The 18,513-nt window shown below is 38.8% G+C and overlaps 1 protein-coding gene across 5 annotated transcripts in view; it reads left to right on the top strand.

Moving 5' to 3' along the window:
* Window positions 1-18,513, top strand: part of POU6F2 (POU class 6 homeobox 2) — a 496,186-nt gene that overhangs the window by 28,520 nt on the left and 449,153 nt on the right. Inside the window, exons 1-2 of one of the 5 annotated variants that reach the window (XM_023250204.2) lie at window positions 280-382; window positions 979-1,089. The exons of 2 other annotated variants lie outside the window; for them this stretch is intronic. In XM_023250204.2, the coding sequence (XP_023105972.2) occupies window positions 1,072-1,089 (18 nt within the window). In that variant the 5' untranslated portion in view covers window positions 280-382; window positions 979-1,071. Of the gene's footprint in view, window positions 1-279; window positions 383-717; window positions 1,090-18,513 lie in introns of those variants that run through there. 2 more of the 5 variants (XM_045052199.1, XM_023250206.2) reach the window with 2 other exon arrangements.

Raw genomic sequence — 18,513 nt, 5'->3', positions numbered from 1 at the left:
GTTTACTGCGAATGCTTTTTGGGGAAGAGGGAGGAACACGTGCCCAGGTTTGGTTGATAAGCCGCGTGTGATCTTGACCGACGGCGGTAGGGGTTTTTGTTATTGTTTGTTTGGCTCCTGAAGTGAATGTGAGCCAGGGCTGACCGAGTACAAATGCGGGCAAATGGACAACTCCCCGGTTTGGTGTTGAGTGTTGAGATTCTTCTGTTTTGGCACAGACTTTTATGAGGCCACTTAACAATGACGTCAAGAGTGGCTTTCTCTTCCAAAGGATCCATCGGGTCTCTGCAAGTTTAGGTTTATATTCAAGAATAATTGGAGCTCCTCATCACGTCTTGGCATCCAGTGGAAAAGAAGCATTTACACAGATATCCTTACCCAAGTTAATATTTATTCAATGTCTGGTGGGCACTTGGGACAATATTTAATGGTGGAAGGCACAATCACAGATTTTTCCACCTGAAAAATAATCTGTAAAGGACAGGAACCCTGTACCAGCATTTCTGTGGTTTCGGGGACGTGACAAGAGGCGGGAAGTCCACTTTGAAAGTGTGGGGGGTCAGCGGCATCCATAAACTTATTAAATCTGATCACGTTTCCAAATTCCTCGTCCTGGCTATTAATAACAGAGCCCAGATTTGTTAAGAACAAATCAAAACAAAACAAAAACAAAAAACAAACAAAACCCCTCACAAAAATCTACAAACCACACCTTCCTAATTACTTTTCCTTTGTTTGGAGATGCAGTCAAAGGACTGGCATTAGGGCTTTTTGTTTTGTTTTGTGTTGTTTTGTTTTGTTTTGTTTTGTTTTGTTTTGTTTCATATAGTTCCCCGGGAGATCTGTGGCTGAGTCAGAGTTAGAACTAGGTTGTTAAGTGTTCCGTCTGCCAAGTTCTATAAAAACTATGTGTGTCACTTCACCTAAGTTTTCTTTGCAATGCCATCGTTTAAATCAAATGTTGGGGTTTTCTTCTAGGCATGAACTCTCTGGGGTTGTGTTACCCTGTTTGCTGTTTACTGTCAAGACGCTGAGAGAATGTTCTTATAATGATCCAAGAGGAAGTGGCAAATGAATGCTCTTCTTCAGGTATTTTGTTGATTTTTCAAAATGCCTGCCAATAGGGAAATTTCCACAAAACTGTCATCTGAGGGTTTGCTGTATAAATCTGGGAGAAAGCCTTATGGTGTTTTCTTTAGTGAAATGAGTGAGATCCTAAGATCCCCTTTGTGCTCTGATCTGCTGTTTCTCTCAAAGGTTGGCTTTCTTATTTGTCAGAATTGTTCCTTAGTTCATTACCATTTCCTGCCTCTGGTTAGTTCCGCGTCCATGGGAGACATTGTGGTTTATTTCACCGAACACCTACTTTGAGTACCTGTTGTTTGTACACTTGACTATTAGCTCATATTCTAAATACAAACTACCTATAGATGGCCCCCTTGGGAACTTTTATTTGCTATTTTTATATCTCATTTTAAAGAATAAGATCAAGAGGGTGTGGCTTTTATGAGTAAAGGTACTATAGATCTTTGGGTATTACTTTACGCTTGAATTTAGATACGCATTTGTATCTGGAAAGCCCAACATGTGTTCGGGGGTTTAGGTCAGTGATACCAATAGCTTCGTTCGGGAGGAGGCGGGAAGAAAATTCAACTGAATGTCCTCAGCCTCGAAGGTACAAAAGGCTTGTGTTTAAGGGAGACTCGGGTCAATGCTGATGGATCTGGGGGCAGAACTTGTCTGCAGCTTTCCAGTTCTTTTTCTTCTTTTTATATTAGATGTTTGCTTCTCTAAAATGGGACAACTGTTCAAAATGTCTTGATCTATAGAGTTTTAGAGCCTGGAGATAATATAATCAAGAGAGCTTGTCATGATAATGCTATTTCACAGTGGTTCATAGCTTGAAGGAGGCAGCATTTATGTAAAACCTTGCTCCTTCTTTCCAATAACAGTGTTTGGCTAAAAACATTAAGAATGTGGCACCATTGAAGGTCAACGAGTGGGGGAAGTAATTCTGATATGTCACCTCTCCAGCACCATTTCATTCGTTTGGAAAACAAACTCCTTGGGTGTGCTGTACAACTACTATTTGTACTTTAAATGTACTATCAAGAGCCCTATTTGTAAAGAATTTATGCACTTAATTTATGTACTCAGCTTGTCAAGTTACTTTGTTTCTGGATTTTCCGCCCCAGAGCAATGGGGAGCATCCAACATGCACCGCGAAGAGAAAAACTGTAGGCTTATAATAAGCCTATAGTGGCTCATGCGTGAAGCTTAGGCTACTATAGATTTTCCAGAAAATCAAATATGGATGTTGCAGAAATAACTTTTCTTGCCAGAAGAAGCGACTCATTATGGGACCATTAACTGTGGATCTCTTGGGAGTTTCTTTAAGCAATTATTTAAAAGCCAGTGTTTCCCAGCCAAACTTTTGGAGAAATATAACCTGATGCTGGCAGGTCAGCAGAGCTACTTTAAATGAACATTTCCCCACAGGAAGTTATTTCAGATGGGCCAGTGGAAATGGCAGGTGGCATTGAGTTCTCTTTCAGCTAATTGGGAAAGCATGTTTTCACAAGGGTAGATACTTTAAGGTGAGCATACTGGAAAAAAATGGATAAAATTAGTTTTCCAGAAATAATAAATTTTAGACATCGTTCAGCAATTTTTAATATAAAAAAACCCTTCTGTGCCTTGGGTAATGTGAAGATGGCATTATTGAGGAGTTGTATTATGACACATTAATGCATAAGGCAAGTCTTAATTCGTCTGATGAATCCCATTAAACTCCTGTGTATGGAATCTTGTGGATTCAGAGGAAGCTGAATTGTAGAGTTGTCATGCTTTGTCAATTTATTTTTATTCTTTTGCAGCCCTCTATCTGGTCACTATTGCTTTCGTCCTCGAAAGGAAACTGCAGGGTTTTGTTTTTGTTTTCTGGACTTCCTCTGAACTTTGAGGATCATGTAGAGCACCATCTCACAAATATTGGAGAGCTCTTTTTCACAAAAGGCAATAAAAATATACCCCTGGTTTAATAAATGGTGGGCCCTGCCTCATTCTTAGTTTCCTATTGACAAGAGGCTGAATTATTTCCATAAAGCTATTGCTTCCTTCTGTCTAGTGCTTTTTTTTTCGTTAGTGGGGTTCAAGAGCCTTTTGGCAGAAGGATGACGTATGGGGATACATTATCGTCTCCCTCTTTGTGGTTCCCATTCAGATGACTGCTGACGGTATTTAGCTTGTTTACTTATGGAATTTTAAAAAGGCATTGAATTTAGAACATTATATTAGTTCATTGTCAGGATGTTCTATTTCGTTGACAAGCAGAATTTAGAAAATATTCGGATGCCTAATAACTTCTTGTTCTTCAAATCTATTTTCTTCTATTGAAAAAAATATTATGAAGACTGTTGATCATACCTGTTGCTCTGATTATATGTATATCCCTTACGATATAAAGTAGGAAGAGATTAAATTCAGATGTGGAAGTTAGTTTTAGGAAACAGATTAATTTGCTTATTCATTTGTTTCTTGATTCGTTCATTCACTTCATTCATTCATTTATTCACTCACCAGCTAATCAATGGATATTTGTTCAGCTTTTAACAAGTGGTAGGCATTTTATTGAATGCTTAGGATAAAAGTAAAAACACACATGGTTTTTGCCCTCAAGGAGTTTATGGTTTATTGTGAAAACAAAACAAAACAAAAAAACAGAACAAAAAACAACACATAATTACAACGTAATGATATTTGCCATAATTCATTCAATGAACAAATATTTTTTGAGTCCCTACCATGAGCTAAGCACAGTCCTAGGAATCAGGATATGATGAGTAAGTTCTCTGTCTTCTTAGAGCTCAGGAGACCTCATCTCCTGTCACATGTTCTCTTGTCCACTTTGGTATGGCCACATTGGGCATTATTGGTCTGACCTCTTTCAGTTGCAAATGACAAATTCAAATCAAGCTGTTAAGCAAGAGAGGGTGATTCCTGCCTCACCTAATTGATGAGTCCAAGCTCTGAGGCTCAAATAATTCTATAGGGGCTGTGTCTCTGTCTCCGTGTCTCACCAGTTTTTTCCTTTCTTTCTCCCATTACTTTCTCCCACAGTAGGAAATCGGCAAGGATTCTTACTGCTCTTTTGGAGTTTACAAGCTCACTCTTTAGTTCAATTTCTAGGTCAGTTAGCAGGAGTAACCATGCTTGAGGCAATGACCTGAACTTATTTGGTCACAAAACCTCACCTGAACTGGTTTGTTCAGATTATTTACATATTTTTTTTCTGTAGAAATGTTAATTAGGGTGATGTTCCAGAATGTGCTGGAGTGTTACTTAATATATATTCTAAGCATTGTATTATCCTTGTACAATCTGTAAAATTCTGAGTTCAGATTCATATCTTGCTCTAATGGAATCATAGAGGGGATTGTGAGCCTATATAATTAAGTTTTTTATATTTATCCATCAGTTGAATCTAAAAATGGGGGAAAACATTCCAGTATTTGAAATATTTGCTATAAAACAAACCAAGTGTTTCATAGGTTAAGACATGCAGTCGTGTATATCTTCAAAGCAGTGTCACTAAAAGTAGAAATACAATTAATGAAAGTTGGAAGTGGGGAGGGCAATGGAGTGAGATATTTTTCTTCCTGAATATTTTAATATGCTTTTGCCTTTTCCTGAAGAAGATTCACTTCCTCTGCTAAGAAATCCATTACTTAAAATTCTTTTCCTTTTGAAACACTCCTTTCCATGGCTTCAAGATCTGTTCCAGCCTGACTTTCAGGATCTGCTGGATGGCTGTCTTCTGGAATTTCCTTGCATTTTGCTGCCTTATTTGGGCCGTGGTTTCTTATAATCTCATATTCTCCTCACTCTTGAATTTCATTTGTTGTTGCTGTTATTCTTGGAGTACATTTTCAAGTAATTCTTTCAAATCTGTACAAATCTGTAGATGGTGGATTTGGGGAGTCTGAATGTCTGAAAACGACTTCATTGTGTCTTCACTCTTGATTGATAGCTAGAATGTAGGCTCAAAATAATTTTCACTCAGAACTTACGAAGGCATTTTTCCAATGTTTTTGGCATCCAGTGTTGCTTATGAAATGTCCCAAACCAATTTGGTCCTTCTTCCTTTGAAGGTAAAGGTGATCTCTTTGGAAGCTTTTGGGATCTTCTTTAGAATCCCAGTATTCTTGAAATTTTATAATAATGTGTTCAGATTTTTTTCCCCGCATTCTTTCTGCTCACCCCCAGATAGAATCTTTCAAAATGAAGACATATTCTTTTTGTTGGTTTATTTAATCTTTGGATAATTTCATTCTTTTATTCCTTTGATAAATTGCTCATGTCCCGTTTCTTAACTACTTCTTTCTAGAACTACTAGTAGACAGATGTGGGTCCTTCTGGATTGATTGTGCTGAAATCCTTCATATTTTCTGCTTATTTGGCATTCTAGATTCTGGAACATTTCATTGACTTTTTCATTCAGTATTCTATCAAGCTTTTAAATGTCAAGAATTACATTATGAATTTTTACAAACCCTGTTCCTTTTATCATTGCAACCTGTTCTTGTTATATGAATGGAATAGTCTGTTGAACTCTCTCAAAAAAACATCTGAAATTAGTTTAAGATTCCCTGCTCCTCCCTGAGTTATTTCTGTTTCCTCCAGCAACAGTGGATACTCCTGTTCATTTGTATTCTTTTGTTTTTTGTTTTTGTTTTGCTATGTTGTTTCTCAAGTATCTGACAATAGTGGGTTGCCCATTTGTATTTATGAATTAAGTATAGGATAATTATTACATGTTGTTTCCACGGCTTTCCTCTGCAGCTTAACTATGTCAGACTTTACTCCATGTTGTGTGGGACTAGGAGTAATAGTTGAGCAGTTTGGGTGTGCCCTCTCAGACCCCAAAAGAAAGTTGGCCCCCACTCTGGGGTCCCATCCTTCACTTTGGAAGCCAGTATCTCCATTTTGAAAAATGTTGACAAGGATCAGAGGGGACTGCCTCATTCAGACCCTTATTAAATAATAAAGTCTTTTTATCAGGCTGTGAGATGAAATATTCAGAATGGTAAGAGAAAGAGAAAAATGATTTTAATCTACTCAAGGTACTCAAATATCTAATCAGGGTATTATTACATAACAATCAGATATCATCCGTATTGTTTTCTGAGTCTAGTATTTTTTTTATTTTTATTTTTAAAGTTCATTTGCTTATTTTGAGAGAGACAGAGACAGCGTGAGCAGGGCAGGGGAGGGGCAGAGAGAGAGATAGAGAGAATCCCAAGGAGGCACCATACTGTAAGTCCAGAGCCTGATATGGGGTTCAAATTCATCATACCGTGAGATTATGACTTGAGCCAAAACTGAGAGTTGGATGCTAAGCCGACTGAGCCACCCAGGCACCCCTCTGAGTCTATTATTGGTGTGATTTCTTTTATTTCCAAAGTCTGTGCAGAAGTGTTAATTTCCACAATTATGACAGTGAGGAAAAAGTGTGGGCTAACTGGTATATCTGCTTGAGGAATTTGTTGAGATGGTCTTTATATCTTCTCCATGACTTTTTCATTACTGTTCCATGAAAATTTGAAAATAATATGTATTTTACATCTGTTAGATACAATGTTTCTCTCTTACTCTTTCTCCTCAATAAATCAGACTCTGTAATTGTGTTATTCAAGTACTCTATATTTTTTATCTGCTTGATCTGTCACATTTTCAAAGAGCCGTGTTATCTCCCGGAAGACTGCACTTTCTGTTAGTTTCTCATTGTATTTCTAAAAATTATTCATCTAATGTATTTTGCGATTAGTTTTTTTTCTTTTTTTTTTTTCTTTTTAAAAAATTTTTTTTTTCAACGTTTATTTATTTTTTTGGGACAGAGAGAGACAGAGCATGAACGGGGGAGGAGCAGAGAGAGAGGGAGACACAGAATCGGAAACAGGCTCCAGGCTCCGAGCCATCAGCCCAGAGCCCGAGGTGGGGCTCGAACTCACGGGACCGCGAGATCGTGACCTGGCTGAAGTCGGACGCTTAACCGACTGCGCCACCCAGGCGCCCCTCGATTAGTTTTTTTTTCAATGTATAAAGTTTCTTGACATATCCGTTTGGCAGAGTGTACCTTTTATAAATATGAAATATCCCGCTTAATGCATTTCGTTTCAGCTTTACTTCAATAGTAATATTTCCACCTGCTTTCCTTCTGTTTCCATTTGCTTATCGTATCTTCAGCTACTTAACATTTATCATTTTATTTAAAATGATCTTTTAAATAGCCTCTGAACTGGGTTTTGCCTTTCTTCCCTAATTTTAGTCATCGTCTTTTATATAGAAATGTTGTTCATTCAATTCGCAACATTAATTGATTTGTTTGGTCTTGGTCTTATTTTTATCTGATACCTTTTATGTTTGTGGCCCTTCCCTCCTTCCTTCATCCCTTCTTTCCTTCTTTTCTTTCCTGTCTTTCCTTGGAGTGATCAATTTTTTTTTCTTACTGAGTTAGTTCTCTATCTCATTTATCTTCTGCTAATGAGGAATATTACTTTTTGTAAAAAATATACTTGGCCCATTTTTTTTTTTTTTTTTTTTTTTTTTTTTTTTAAATTTTTTTTTTTCTCAACGTTTATTTATTTTTGGGACAGAGAGAGACAGAGCATGAACGGGGAGGGGCAGAGAGAGAGGGAGACACAGAATCAGAAACAGGCTCCAGGCTCTGAGCCATCAGCCCAGAGCCCAACGCGGGGCTCGAACTCACGGACCGCGAGATCGTGACCTGGCTGAAGTCGGACGCTTAACCGACTGCGCCACCCAGGCGCCCCTACTTGGCCCATTTTTTAAAAATCTTCTTCTAATGTTTACTTTTTTTTTTAAAGAGAGAGAGAGAGAGAGACAGACAGACAGAGCAAGAGCAGAGGAAAGGCAGAGAGAGGGAGACACAGCATCTGAAGCAGTCTCCAGGCTCTGAGCCGTCAGCACAGAGCCCAACACAGAGCTCAAAATCAGGAACCATGAGATCTTGGCCTGAGCCGAAGTTAGATGCTTAACCAACTGAGCCACCCAGGTGCCCCCACTTGACCAAAATTTTTTAACAGCAAATAATCACCGTAATCTCAAGATAAAGATAAGAATTTTAATATTCATTTACTCCATCCTAGTTGTGCCATCTTTTATTAAAAGTATATGAGGAATGTCTGGGTGGCTCAGTCGGTTAGGCATCTGACTTTGGCTCAGGTCATGATCTCGAGGTTTGTGGGTTCAGGCCCCACGTTGGGCTCTGTGTGTCGGATTCTCTGTCTCCCTCTCTCTCTGCCCCTCCTCTGTTTGTGCTCTCTCTCAAAAAAAGAAAAGAAACTAAGTAAATAAATGTAAAAAAAAGTATATAAAATTTAGCTCTGGGATTTATTAAAAATAAGTTTACCTTTCCTTTCAAAAATCCTTCCTTAATAATTGATCTAAGCTTCAAGAGCATATTATTAGAAATTCCTTACACTTAATATTTATTTAATTGGTCTTATTCCCCAAACATCTCCTGTATATGACAATTCCTTTCTTTCTTCTACATTTATGTAGCTTCCTATCTGCCTCAGTGATTTTTTTAAATAGAAAGCACATTGAATTCTTGCATTAAAAAAGGTGAAAAATAACGATTTATGTAAGAATAGAATTTCAGGAAAATAGTTCATTTTGCTAAGTATTTCTAGAAATCTTCCTGCATTCTTTAGTGTTACTTTGAAGATTCCTGTGAGAAAATATTTTGACTTACCCATAAAGAATCGAGGAGGTCAAGACAATGTGTGTATTAGTGTACGTGTATGTATATACTGTCATTTTTGAGGACTGGCGTTCCTATAATTTTGACATATTCTTCCTGTTTTCTTTCCATGATATTAGGCAATGGTTATAGCAGAGGATGCTACTTTAAGTATTTTACTTCTACAAATAAAATTTGGCAACCATTAAAAAAAATTTTATATTAAGTTCTAAAATCCAATTCTGGCAACCAATGGTTCTAGCGTCTTTAATGTACATATTCATAATTTTGTCTTTACCCTTAGAATTCAGAAATTTGTCAGGATATGTCAAGAGATGGGCCCTTAAGAAATAATCCTGCCCTGCTCCTAGAAGACCTTTGGATATAAAGTCTTGTGACTTTCTTCAACTCAGGAAAAAGGTCTTTATTATATCTCTGGTTAATGCTTTTCTTTAATTTTTTCTGTTCTTTTTTTCTTTTCTTTTATGATTTCTTGTTATTTCCTGCATTCTTTTCTCTGGCCTTCCAGTTTATTAATTTGTCTTTTTCCCTACTTGCTGATTGCTCATTTTTTGTGCCTGGATGCTCCCCAACTTTTTTTCTGGATAAAATGTTAGCTCAAAATCCACTAAAATGGGGGCACCTGGGTGGCTCAGTCACTTAAGTGTCCAACTTCGGCCCAGGTCATGATCTCGGGGTTTGTGAGTTTGGGCCTGTGACAGGCTCTGTGCTGACAGCTCAGAGCCTGGAGCCTGCTTCAGACTCTGATTCTGTGTCTTCCTCTCTGCTCCTCCCTGCTCATGCTCTGTCTCTCTGTCTCTCTGTCTCTCTCTCTCTCTCTCTCTCTCTCTCTCTCTCTGTGTGTCTCTCTCAAAAATAAATAAGCATTGGAAAAATTTTTAAAAATCCACTAAATGGCTTGAATCTATATGTGTATTTAATGTCCTGTTTCCTAGATTCGTATTTTGTATAGGTGCTATTAATTCTGATTGCATAGCCTGATTACCTCTCACCCTCATTTTTATAATAAAACACACAAATGTGCATTTCTTTTTTTTTTTTTTTTTTAATTTTTTTTTTTTTTCAACGTTTATTTTTGGGACAGAGAGAGACAGAGCATGAATGGGGGAGGGGCAGAGAGAGAGGGAGACACAGAATCGGAAACAGGCTCCAGGCTCTGAGCCATCAGCCCAGAGCCTGACGCGGGGCTCGAACTCATGGACCGCGAGATCGCGACCTGGCTGAAGTCGGACGCCCAACCGACTGCGCCACCCAGGCGCCCCCAAATGTGCATTTCAATCGGTTTTGACACACGTGTGTGCCTATGTAACCACTACCCCCACCAAGACATCAAACACTCTCAGGGGCACAGAAACCTCCCTAGACTTTCAGAGGCATCTGTTATTTTGATTTTGTCATTATAACTTACGTCTTTCCTGTTCTAGAGATTCATTTAAATGGAATCGTATGGAAAGTTCTCTTTTAAGTCTTGCTTCTTTTCCACAGCGTAGTGCCGGAGATTCATTCATGTTTTTGCATATGTCAGTATTCCTTCCTTCCTTCCTTCCTTCTTTCTTTTCTTTTCTTTTCTTTTCTTTTCTTTTCTTTTCTTTTCTTTTCTTTTCTTTTCTTTTCTTTTCTTTTCTTTTCTTTCTTTCTTTCTTTCTTTCTTTCTTTCTTTCTTTCTTTCTTTCACTTTTCTTTCCCCACCTCCCTTTTCCCGTTGAGGAGTATTCGATTGGGGATAAACCTTGTTCATCCATTCATCTCTTAAATATTTGGGTAGTTTATAGTAATTGAGTTCGTACTGAGCTACTATGAATACACTGCCGTGAACATTTTTATATAAGTCTCTGTATGGGCATATGTTTTCTTGCCTTTTGGGTAAATACCTAGGAGTGGAATTGCTAAGTCATGGGGTAGATATATGTCTCACTTTGAAAAACTTCCCGTTTTCCAAATGGATGAACAATTTTACACATCCATCAGCAGTGTGTGAGAGTCTAGCCGCTGTATAGCCTCACCAGCACTTGATATGGTTGGTTCTGGCTTCAGCCATTCTAACAGGTGTGTAGTGGTGTTTCATTGTTTTTTTAAATAATTTATTTATTTTTTAATTTACATTCAAGTTAGTTAGCATATGGTGCAACAATGATTTCAGGAGTAGACTCCTTAATGCCTCTTACCCATTTAGCCCTTCCCCCCTCCTTCTACAACCCCTCCAGTAACCCTCTGTTTGTTCTCTATATTTAAGAGTCTCTTATGTTTTGTCCCTCTCCCAGTTTTTATATTATTTTTGCTTCCCTTCCCTTATGTTCATCTGTTTTGTCTGTTAAAGTCCGCATATGAGTGAAGTCCTATGATTTTTGTCTTTCTCTGATTGACTAATTTCACTTAGCATAATACCCTCTAGTTCCATCCATGTAGTTGCAAATGGCAAGATTTCATTTTTTTTTTGATTGCCAAGTAACACTCCATTGTGTATATTATATACATCACATCTTCTTTATCCATTCATCCATTGATGGAATTTGGGCTCTTTCCATACTTTGGCTGTTGTCGATAGTGCTGCTATAAACATTGGGGTGTATGTGCCCCTTCGAAACAGTACACCTGTATCCCTTGGATAAATACCTAGTAGTGCAATTGCTGGGGTTGTAGGGTAGTTCTATTTTTAATTTTTTGAGGAACCTCCATACTGTTTTCCAGAGTGGCTGCACCAGTTTGCATTCCCACCAGCAGTGCCAAAGAGATCCTCTTTCCCTGCATCCTTGCCAACATCTGTTGTTGCCTGAGTTGTTAATGTTAGCCATTCTGACAGGTGTGAGATGGTATCTCATTATGGTTTTGATTTGTATTTTCCTGATGATGAGTGATGTGGAACATTTTTTCATGCATCAGTTGGCCATCTGGATGTCTTCTTTGGAGAAGTGTCTATTCATGTCTTTTCCTCATTTCTTCACTGGCTTATTTGTTTTTTGGGTGTTGAGTTTGATAAGTTCTTTATAGATTTTGGATACTAACCCTTTATCTGATATGTCATTTGCAAATATCTTCTCCCATCCGTCGGTTGCCTTTTAGTTTTGCTTATTTTCTTTTGCTGTGCAGAAGCTTTTTATCTTGATGAGATCCCAATGGTTCATTTTTGCTTTTGTTTCCCTTGCCTCCGGAGACGTGTTGAGTAAGAAGTTGCTGTGGCCAAGATCAAAGAGTTTTTTGCCTGCTTTCTCCTCAAGGATTTTGATGGCTTCCTGTCTTACATTTAGGTCTTTCATCCATTTTGAGTTTATTTTTGTGTCTGGTGTAAGAAAGTGGTCCAGGTTCATTCTTCTGCATGTCGCTGTCCAGTTTTCCTAGCACCAGTTGCTGAAGAGACTATCTTTATTCCATTGGATATTCTTTCCTGCTTTGTCAAAGATTAGTTGGCCTTATATTTGTGAGTCCATTTCTGGGTTCTCTATTCTGTTCTATTGATCTGAGTGAGTGTTTTTGTGCCAGTACCATACTGTGTTGATGATTACAACTTTGTAGTATAGCTTGAAGTCCAGGATTGTGATACCTCCAGCTTTAGTTTTCTTTTTCAAGATTGCTTTAGCTATTCAGGGTCTTTTCTGTTTCCATACAAGTTTTAGGATTGTTTTTCTCTAGTTCTGTGAAGAATGCTGGTGTTATTTTGATAGGGATTGCATTGAATATGTGGATTGCTTTGGGTAGTATTGACATTTTAACAATATTTGTTCTTCCCATCCACGAGCATGGAATCTTTTTCTATTTTTGTGTCTTCAATTTCTTTCATAAATTTTCTATAGTTTTCAGTGTATAGATTTTTTACCTCTTTGGTTAGATTTATTCCTGGGTATTTTATGGTTTTTGGTGCAATTGTAAATGGGATCGATTCCTTGATTTCTCTTTCTGTTGCTTCGTTATTGGCGTATAGGAATGCAACCGATTTCTGTGCATTGATTTTATATCCCGAAACTTTGCTGAATTCATGAATCAGTTCTAGCAGTTTTTTTGGCATAATCTTTTGGGTTTTCCATATAGAGTATCATGTCATCTGCGAAGAGTGAAGGTTTGACCTCCTCCTGGCCAATTTGGATGCCTTTTATTTCTTTGTGTTGTCTGATTGCAGAGGCTAGGACTTCCAATACTATGTTGAATAACAGTGGTGAGAGTGGACATCCCTGTCTTGTTCCTGATCTTAGGAGGAAAGCTCTCAGTTTTTCCCCATTGAGGATGATATTAGCATTGGGTCTTTCATATTGGCTTTTATGCTCTCAAGACATTATCCTTCTATCCTTACTTTCTTGAGGGTTTTTATGAAGGAAGGATGCTGTATTTCGTCAAATGCTTTCTCTGCACCTATTGAGAGGATCATGTGGTTCTTGTTCTTTCTTTTATTGATGTGATGTATCACAGTGATTATTTTGCAGATATCGAACCAGTCCTGCATCCCAGGTATAAATCCCACTTGGTCATGGTGAATAATTTGTTTAATGTGTTGTTGGATCCAGTTGGCTAGTATCTTGCTGAGGATTTTTGCATCTGTATTCATCAGGAAAAATGGTCTATGATTCTCCTTTTAGGTGAGGTCTTTGTCTGGTTTTGGAATCAAGGTAATGCTGCCTTCATAGAAAGTGTTTGGAAGTTTTCCTCCATTTCTATTTTTTGGAACAGCTTCAAAAGAATAGATGTTAACTCTTCTTTAAATGTTTGGTAAAATTCCCCTGGAAAGCCATCTGGCCCTGGACTCTTGTTTTTTGGGAGATTTTTGATTACTAATTCTATTTCCTTACTGGTTATGGGTCTGTTCAAATTTTCTATTTCTTCCTGTTTCAGATTTGGTAGTGTATATGTTTCTAGGAATTTGTCCATTTCTTCCAGATTGCCCATTTCATTGGCATATAATTGCTTATAATATTCTCTTATTATTGTTTTTATTTCTGCTGTGTTGGTTGTGATCTCTCCTCTTTCATTCTTGGGATTTTATTTATTTGGGTCCTTTCCTTTTTCTTTTTGACCAAACTGGCTAAGGGTTATTAATTTTATTAAGTCTCTCAAAACTCCAGCTTCTGGTTTCATTCATCTGTTCTACTGTTTTTTTTTTGTTTTTTGTTTTTTGTTTTTGGTTTCAATAGCACTGATTTCTGCTCTAATCTTTATTATTTCCTGTCTTCTGCTAGTTTTGGGTTTTATTTGCTGTTTCTTTTCCAGCTCTTTAAGGCGTAAGGTTAGGTTGTGTACCTGAGTCCTTTCTTCCTTCTGTAGGAAGGCCTGGATTGCTGTATACTTTCCTCTTATGACCGCCTTTGCTGAGTCCCACAGGTTTTGGGCTGTGGTGTTATCTTTTTCATTTTCATGGGCTTCCATGTACTTTTTAATTTCCTCTTTAACTTCTTGGCTAGCCCATTCATTCCTTAGTAGGATGTTCTTTAGCCTCCAAGTATTTATCTTTCCAAATTCTTTCTTGTGGTTGATTTCGAGTTTCATAGAGTTGTGGCTTGAAAATACGCATGGTATGATCTCGATCTTTATATACTTGTTGAGGGCTGATTTGTGTCCCAGTATGTGGCCTATTCTGGAGAACGTTTCATGTCCATTGGAGAAGAATGTATATTCCACTGCTTTAGGATGAAATGTTCTGAATATATCTGTTATGTCCATCTGGCCCAGTGTGTCATTCAAAGCCATTGTTTCTTTGTTGATATTCTGATTAGATGATCTGTCCACTGCTGTAAGTGGGGTGTTGAAGTCCCTTACTAGTATGGTATATTATCAATGAATTTCTTTACGTTTGTGATTAATTGATTTATATATTTGGGTGCTCTCATATTTGGCACATAAATGTTTACAATTGTTAGGTATTTTTGGTGGGTAGACCCCTTAATTATGCCCTTTTTCATCTCTTGTTACAGTCTTTATTTCAAAGTCTAGATTGTCTGATGTAAGTATGGCTACTCTGGCTTTCTTTTGTCGATCATTAGCATGATAGATGGTTCTCCATCTCCTTGCTTTCAATCTGAAGGTGTCCTTAGGTCTAAAATGGGTCTCTTGTAAACAGCATATAGATGGATCTTGTTTTCTTATCCATTCTGTTACCCTATGTCTTTTGATTGGAGCATTTAGTCCATTGACATTTAGAGTGAGTACTGAAGAGAGGAATTTATTGCCATTTTGTTGCTTGTAGCATTGGAGTTTCTGGTGGTGTTCTCTGGTCCTTTCTAGTCTTTTTTGCTTTTGGTATTTATTTATTTATTTATTTATTTATTTATTTATTCGTCTCTTCTCCCCTCAGAGAGTCCCCCTTAAAATTTCTTGCAGGGCTGGTTTAGTGGTCACAAATTTCTTTGATTTTTGTTTGTCTGGAAAACTTTTTATCTCTCCTTCTATTTTGAATGACAGCCTTGCTGGATAAAGAATTCTTGGCTGCATATTTTTCTGATTCAGCACATTGAATATATCCTGCCACTCCTTTCTGGCCTGCCAAGTTTCTGTGGATAGGTCTGCTGCAAACCTGCTTTGTCTTCCCTTGTAGGTTAAGGGCTTTTTTCCCTTGCTGCTTTCATGATTCTTTTCTTGCCTGAATATCTTGTGAATTTGACTATGATATGCCTTGTTGATGGTCGTTATTTGTTGAATCCAATGGGGGTCCTCTGTGCTTCCTGGATTTTGATGTCTGTGTCTTTCCCCAGGCTAAGAAAGTTTTCTGCTATGATTTGCTCACATAACCCTTTTACCCCTTTTTCTCTCTCTTCATCTTCTGGGACCCCTATGATTCTGATGTTCCTTTTTAATGAGTCGCTGAGTTCTGTAATTCTTAAATCATGTTCTTTTGCCTTAGTCTCCCTCTTTTTTTTTCTGCTTCATTATTCTCCATAAGTTTGTCCTCTATATCGCTGATTCTCTGCTCTGCCATATCCATCCTTGCCACCGTGGCATACACTCAAGATTGCAGCTCAGTTATAGCATTTTTTATTTCATTCTGACTAGCTTTTACTTCTTTCATCTCTTCAGAAAGGGATTCTAATCTATTTTCGACTCCAGCTAGTATTCTTATTATCGTGATTCTAAATTCTGGTTCAGACATCTTGCTTGTATCTGTATTGGTTAAGTCCCTGGCTGTTTTCTTCCTGCTCTTTCTTTTGGGGTGAATTCCTTTGTTTCTTCATTTTGAAGGAACAAAAGGAATTAATGAAGTAAAAAAAATTAAAACAGAATAAAAGGAAATGATGGAAGTAAAATAGAATTTGAAAAAATTTGCACAAAGGTAAAAAATACAGTAGAAAAAATTAAAGAAAAATATTTTTAATAAAAATTGAAAATAAAAATAAATTTTTTCTTTCTGTATTCAAGAAAAAGAAAAGAAAAAAAAGAAAATTGAACACATGGACAAGTAAGCAGATTGAAATACGATTGAAATTACTTCATATTCCCCTAGAAGTCAAACTATGAAGCACTTTATAGTCGGTAAACTAAGCAGGCGGAAAGATTTGTGTTCCTGAAGAGCAAGGTTGGCCCAGTTGGGCGGGGCTTAGTGTAATGGCCCCCTTCTCCACTAGATGGCGCTGCTAGCCTACTGGGGTGGATCATTGTGGTGCTTGCAGGTGTGTATGCACATGCGCGGGAGCGGTGAAAATGGCATCACCCAGCTACCCAGTCTCTCGTATCGGAGCTCTGTTCTCCTCAATCAACAATCGCGCACCTGTCCTTTGTCTTCAGCCTCCGTTCACTCCCCGTTTTTACACTGTCAGTGACCAATCCCCAAGCAGCACCTCCCTCCTGAGTTTTATCTCAGATGCAGCTGTGTTTCCCGACCCCTCACTTCTGAGGGACTGCGGCTTTGATCCATTCTGCCCCTCTGTGGGAAGGTCTCACTGAACAATGGCCAGGTGCCAGCCACACCCAGGAACGTTTGTGGGACCCCGCTGCTGCGGAGGCCCAGAGACTGCGTCCGGGTGCCAGCCCCCCCAGAAAAAGTTCACGTGACCGTGTAGCAGCAGCATTTCAGGGATTATGGCAAATCACAACCCGCATCTGGAGCCAGGCTTCACCCCCAATGTCCTTGTTCCAGCACCAGCGAATGTGGTTGTTCTCCAGGATCCGCTGGGACCTTTGCTTGTGGGGAGTCCTCCCAGCAGGGGAACCGCCTCTCCCCGTGTGGCCTGAAGACCCCCAGACTTCACTCTGCTCCTGGGGATTCGCCCTTCCCACCAGAGCACCACCAGGTATTGAGCTGGGGCATTTCAGACTCTGCGCTCCCCCTGTTTATAGAGTCTTAATGGAATTTAAGCCCTCTGCTTTCTCCTTTCTCCCTTTTTAGTTCAGTCCCTGTGGCTGTTTCCACTTTTCCACTTTCTCTCCAGCTGCTTTTGCGGGGGGCTGTGCTTTTCCTGTATTCTCCCCCCGCCCCCATCTCCATCCTCTCTCCACAAACAAAAACAGCTCCCTGCCCTCTGTGGCATCTCTCTCCTCCAGTTCACCTCTCTGTGTCGTGTACCTGCTGAGTTCTCTGGTTCAGGTTGTGCAGATTGTCGTGTTAATCCTCAGATCAGTTTTCTAGATGTGCAGGATGGTTTAGTGTTGATCTGGCTGTATTTCATGGACGTCAGATGCACAAAAAAACTTCCATGCTGTTCCGCCATCTTGGCTCCTCCCCTATGTTTATTTATTTTTGAGAGAGAGAGAGAGAGACAGAGTGTGAGCAGGGGAGGGGCAGAGAGAGGGAGACACAGAATCTGAAGCAGGCTCCAGGCTCTGAGCTGTCAGCACAGAGCCCAATGCGGGGCTCGAACCCATGAGTTGTGAGATCATGACCTGAGCTAAAGTCAGAGACTTAACCAACTGAACCACCCAGGAGCCCAGCGTTTTTATTTCTAAACAATTTTTTTAAGAGCAGAAATATTAAATTTTGATAAAGCCCAATTTTCCATGTTTTTCCTTTGTGGTTGGTGCTTTTTGTACCTTGTCTAAGACGCTTTGCCCCCCAGTGGGCATTTGGCAGTATCTATAGCGTCTAGAGACATTTTTGTTTGTCACAACTCAGGTGGGTGGAGAGCTAATAGCACCTAATGGGCAGAGGGCAGGGATACTGCTGAGCGTCCCGCAGTGGCCACGACATCCTCCTCATCGTGTGGAATTATCCAGCCCCAAATGTCAATGGTGTCAAAGTTTGAGAAACTGGTTTCAAGTGACACAGGAATGTCCAAATGACTTTTCCCTTTTTCTTATTGGAGGTTTCTTATTAGGAAGATTGGTTCATTGAAAGTATTCATTTGTAAGGTCTTATAGTCTGTATTATGCTATAGCTACCATTTATTGAGCAGGCTCCACCCTCATACTTTATGTATTATCTCACATAAGTCTGACAAGTAAGTATTCTCCCCACCTTACAGATAGAAAAACAAAAGCCGGAAAGGACCCCCTACTCCCCACCCCCCCGCCCACCCCAGAGGTCAAAGAGCCAAGATTTCTGTTTAGATCAGTGTGACAGTTTCCTGTAAGACTCAAAGTGTTCTTGGTGTTTATTTTCATATAAAATTTAAATTATCACTTAGATTGATAGTCAGATTACTGACTGTACTTTAATCTTATTAAAATTTAAATTATCACTTAGATTGATAGTCAGTTAGATTACTGACTGTACTTTAATCTTATTAAAATACTGATACTCCAAAAAAAGGTGTGCTGTGTTTGCATTATGATAGAATACTTCAGGTGGAAACATAGGGCAGTAAGGAGATAGATACTTT

The sequence above is a fragment of the Felis catus genome, chromosome A2 (assembly GCF_018350175.1).
Source record: "Felis catus isolate Fca126 chromosome A2, F.catus_Fca126_mat1.0, whole genome shotgun sequence".
NCBI lineage: Eukaryota > Metazoa > Chordata > Mammalia > Carnivora > Felidae > Felis > Felis catus.
This window is presented reverse-complemented; position numbering and strand designations above follow the sequence as displayed.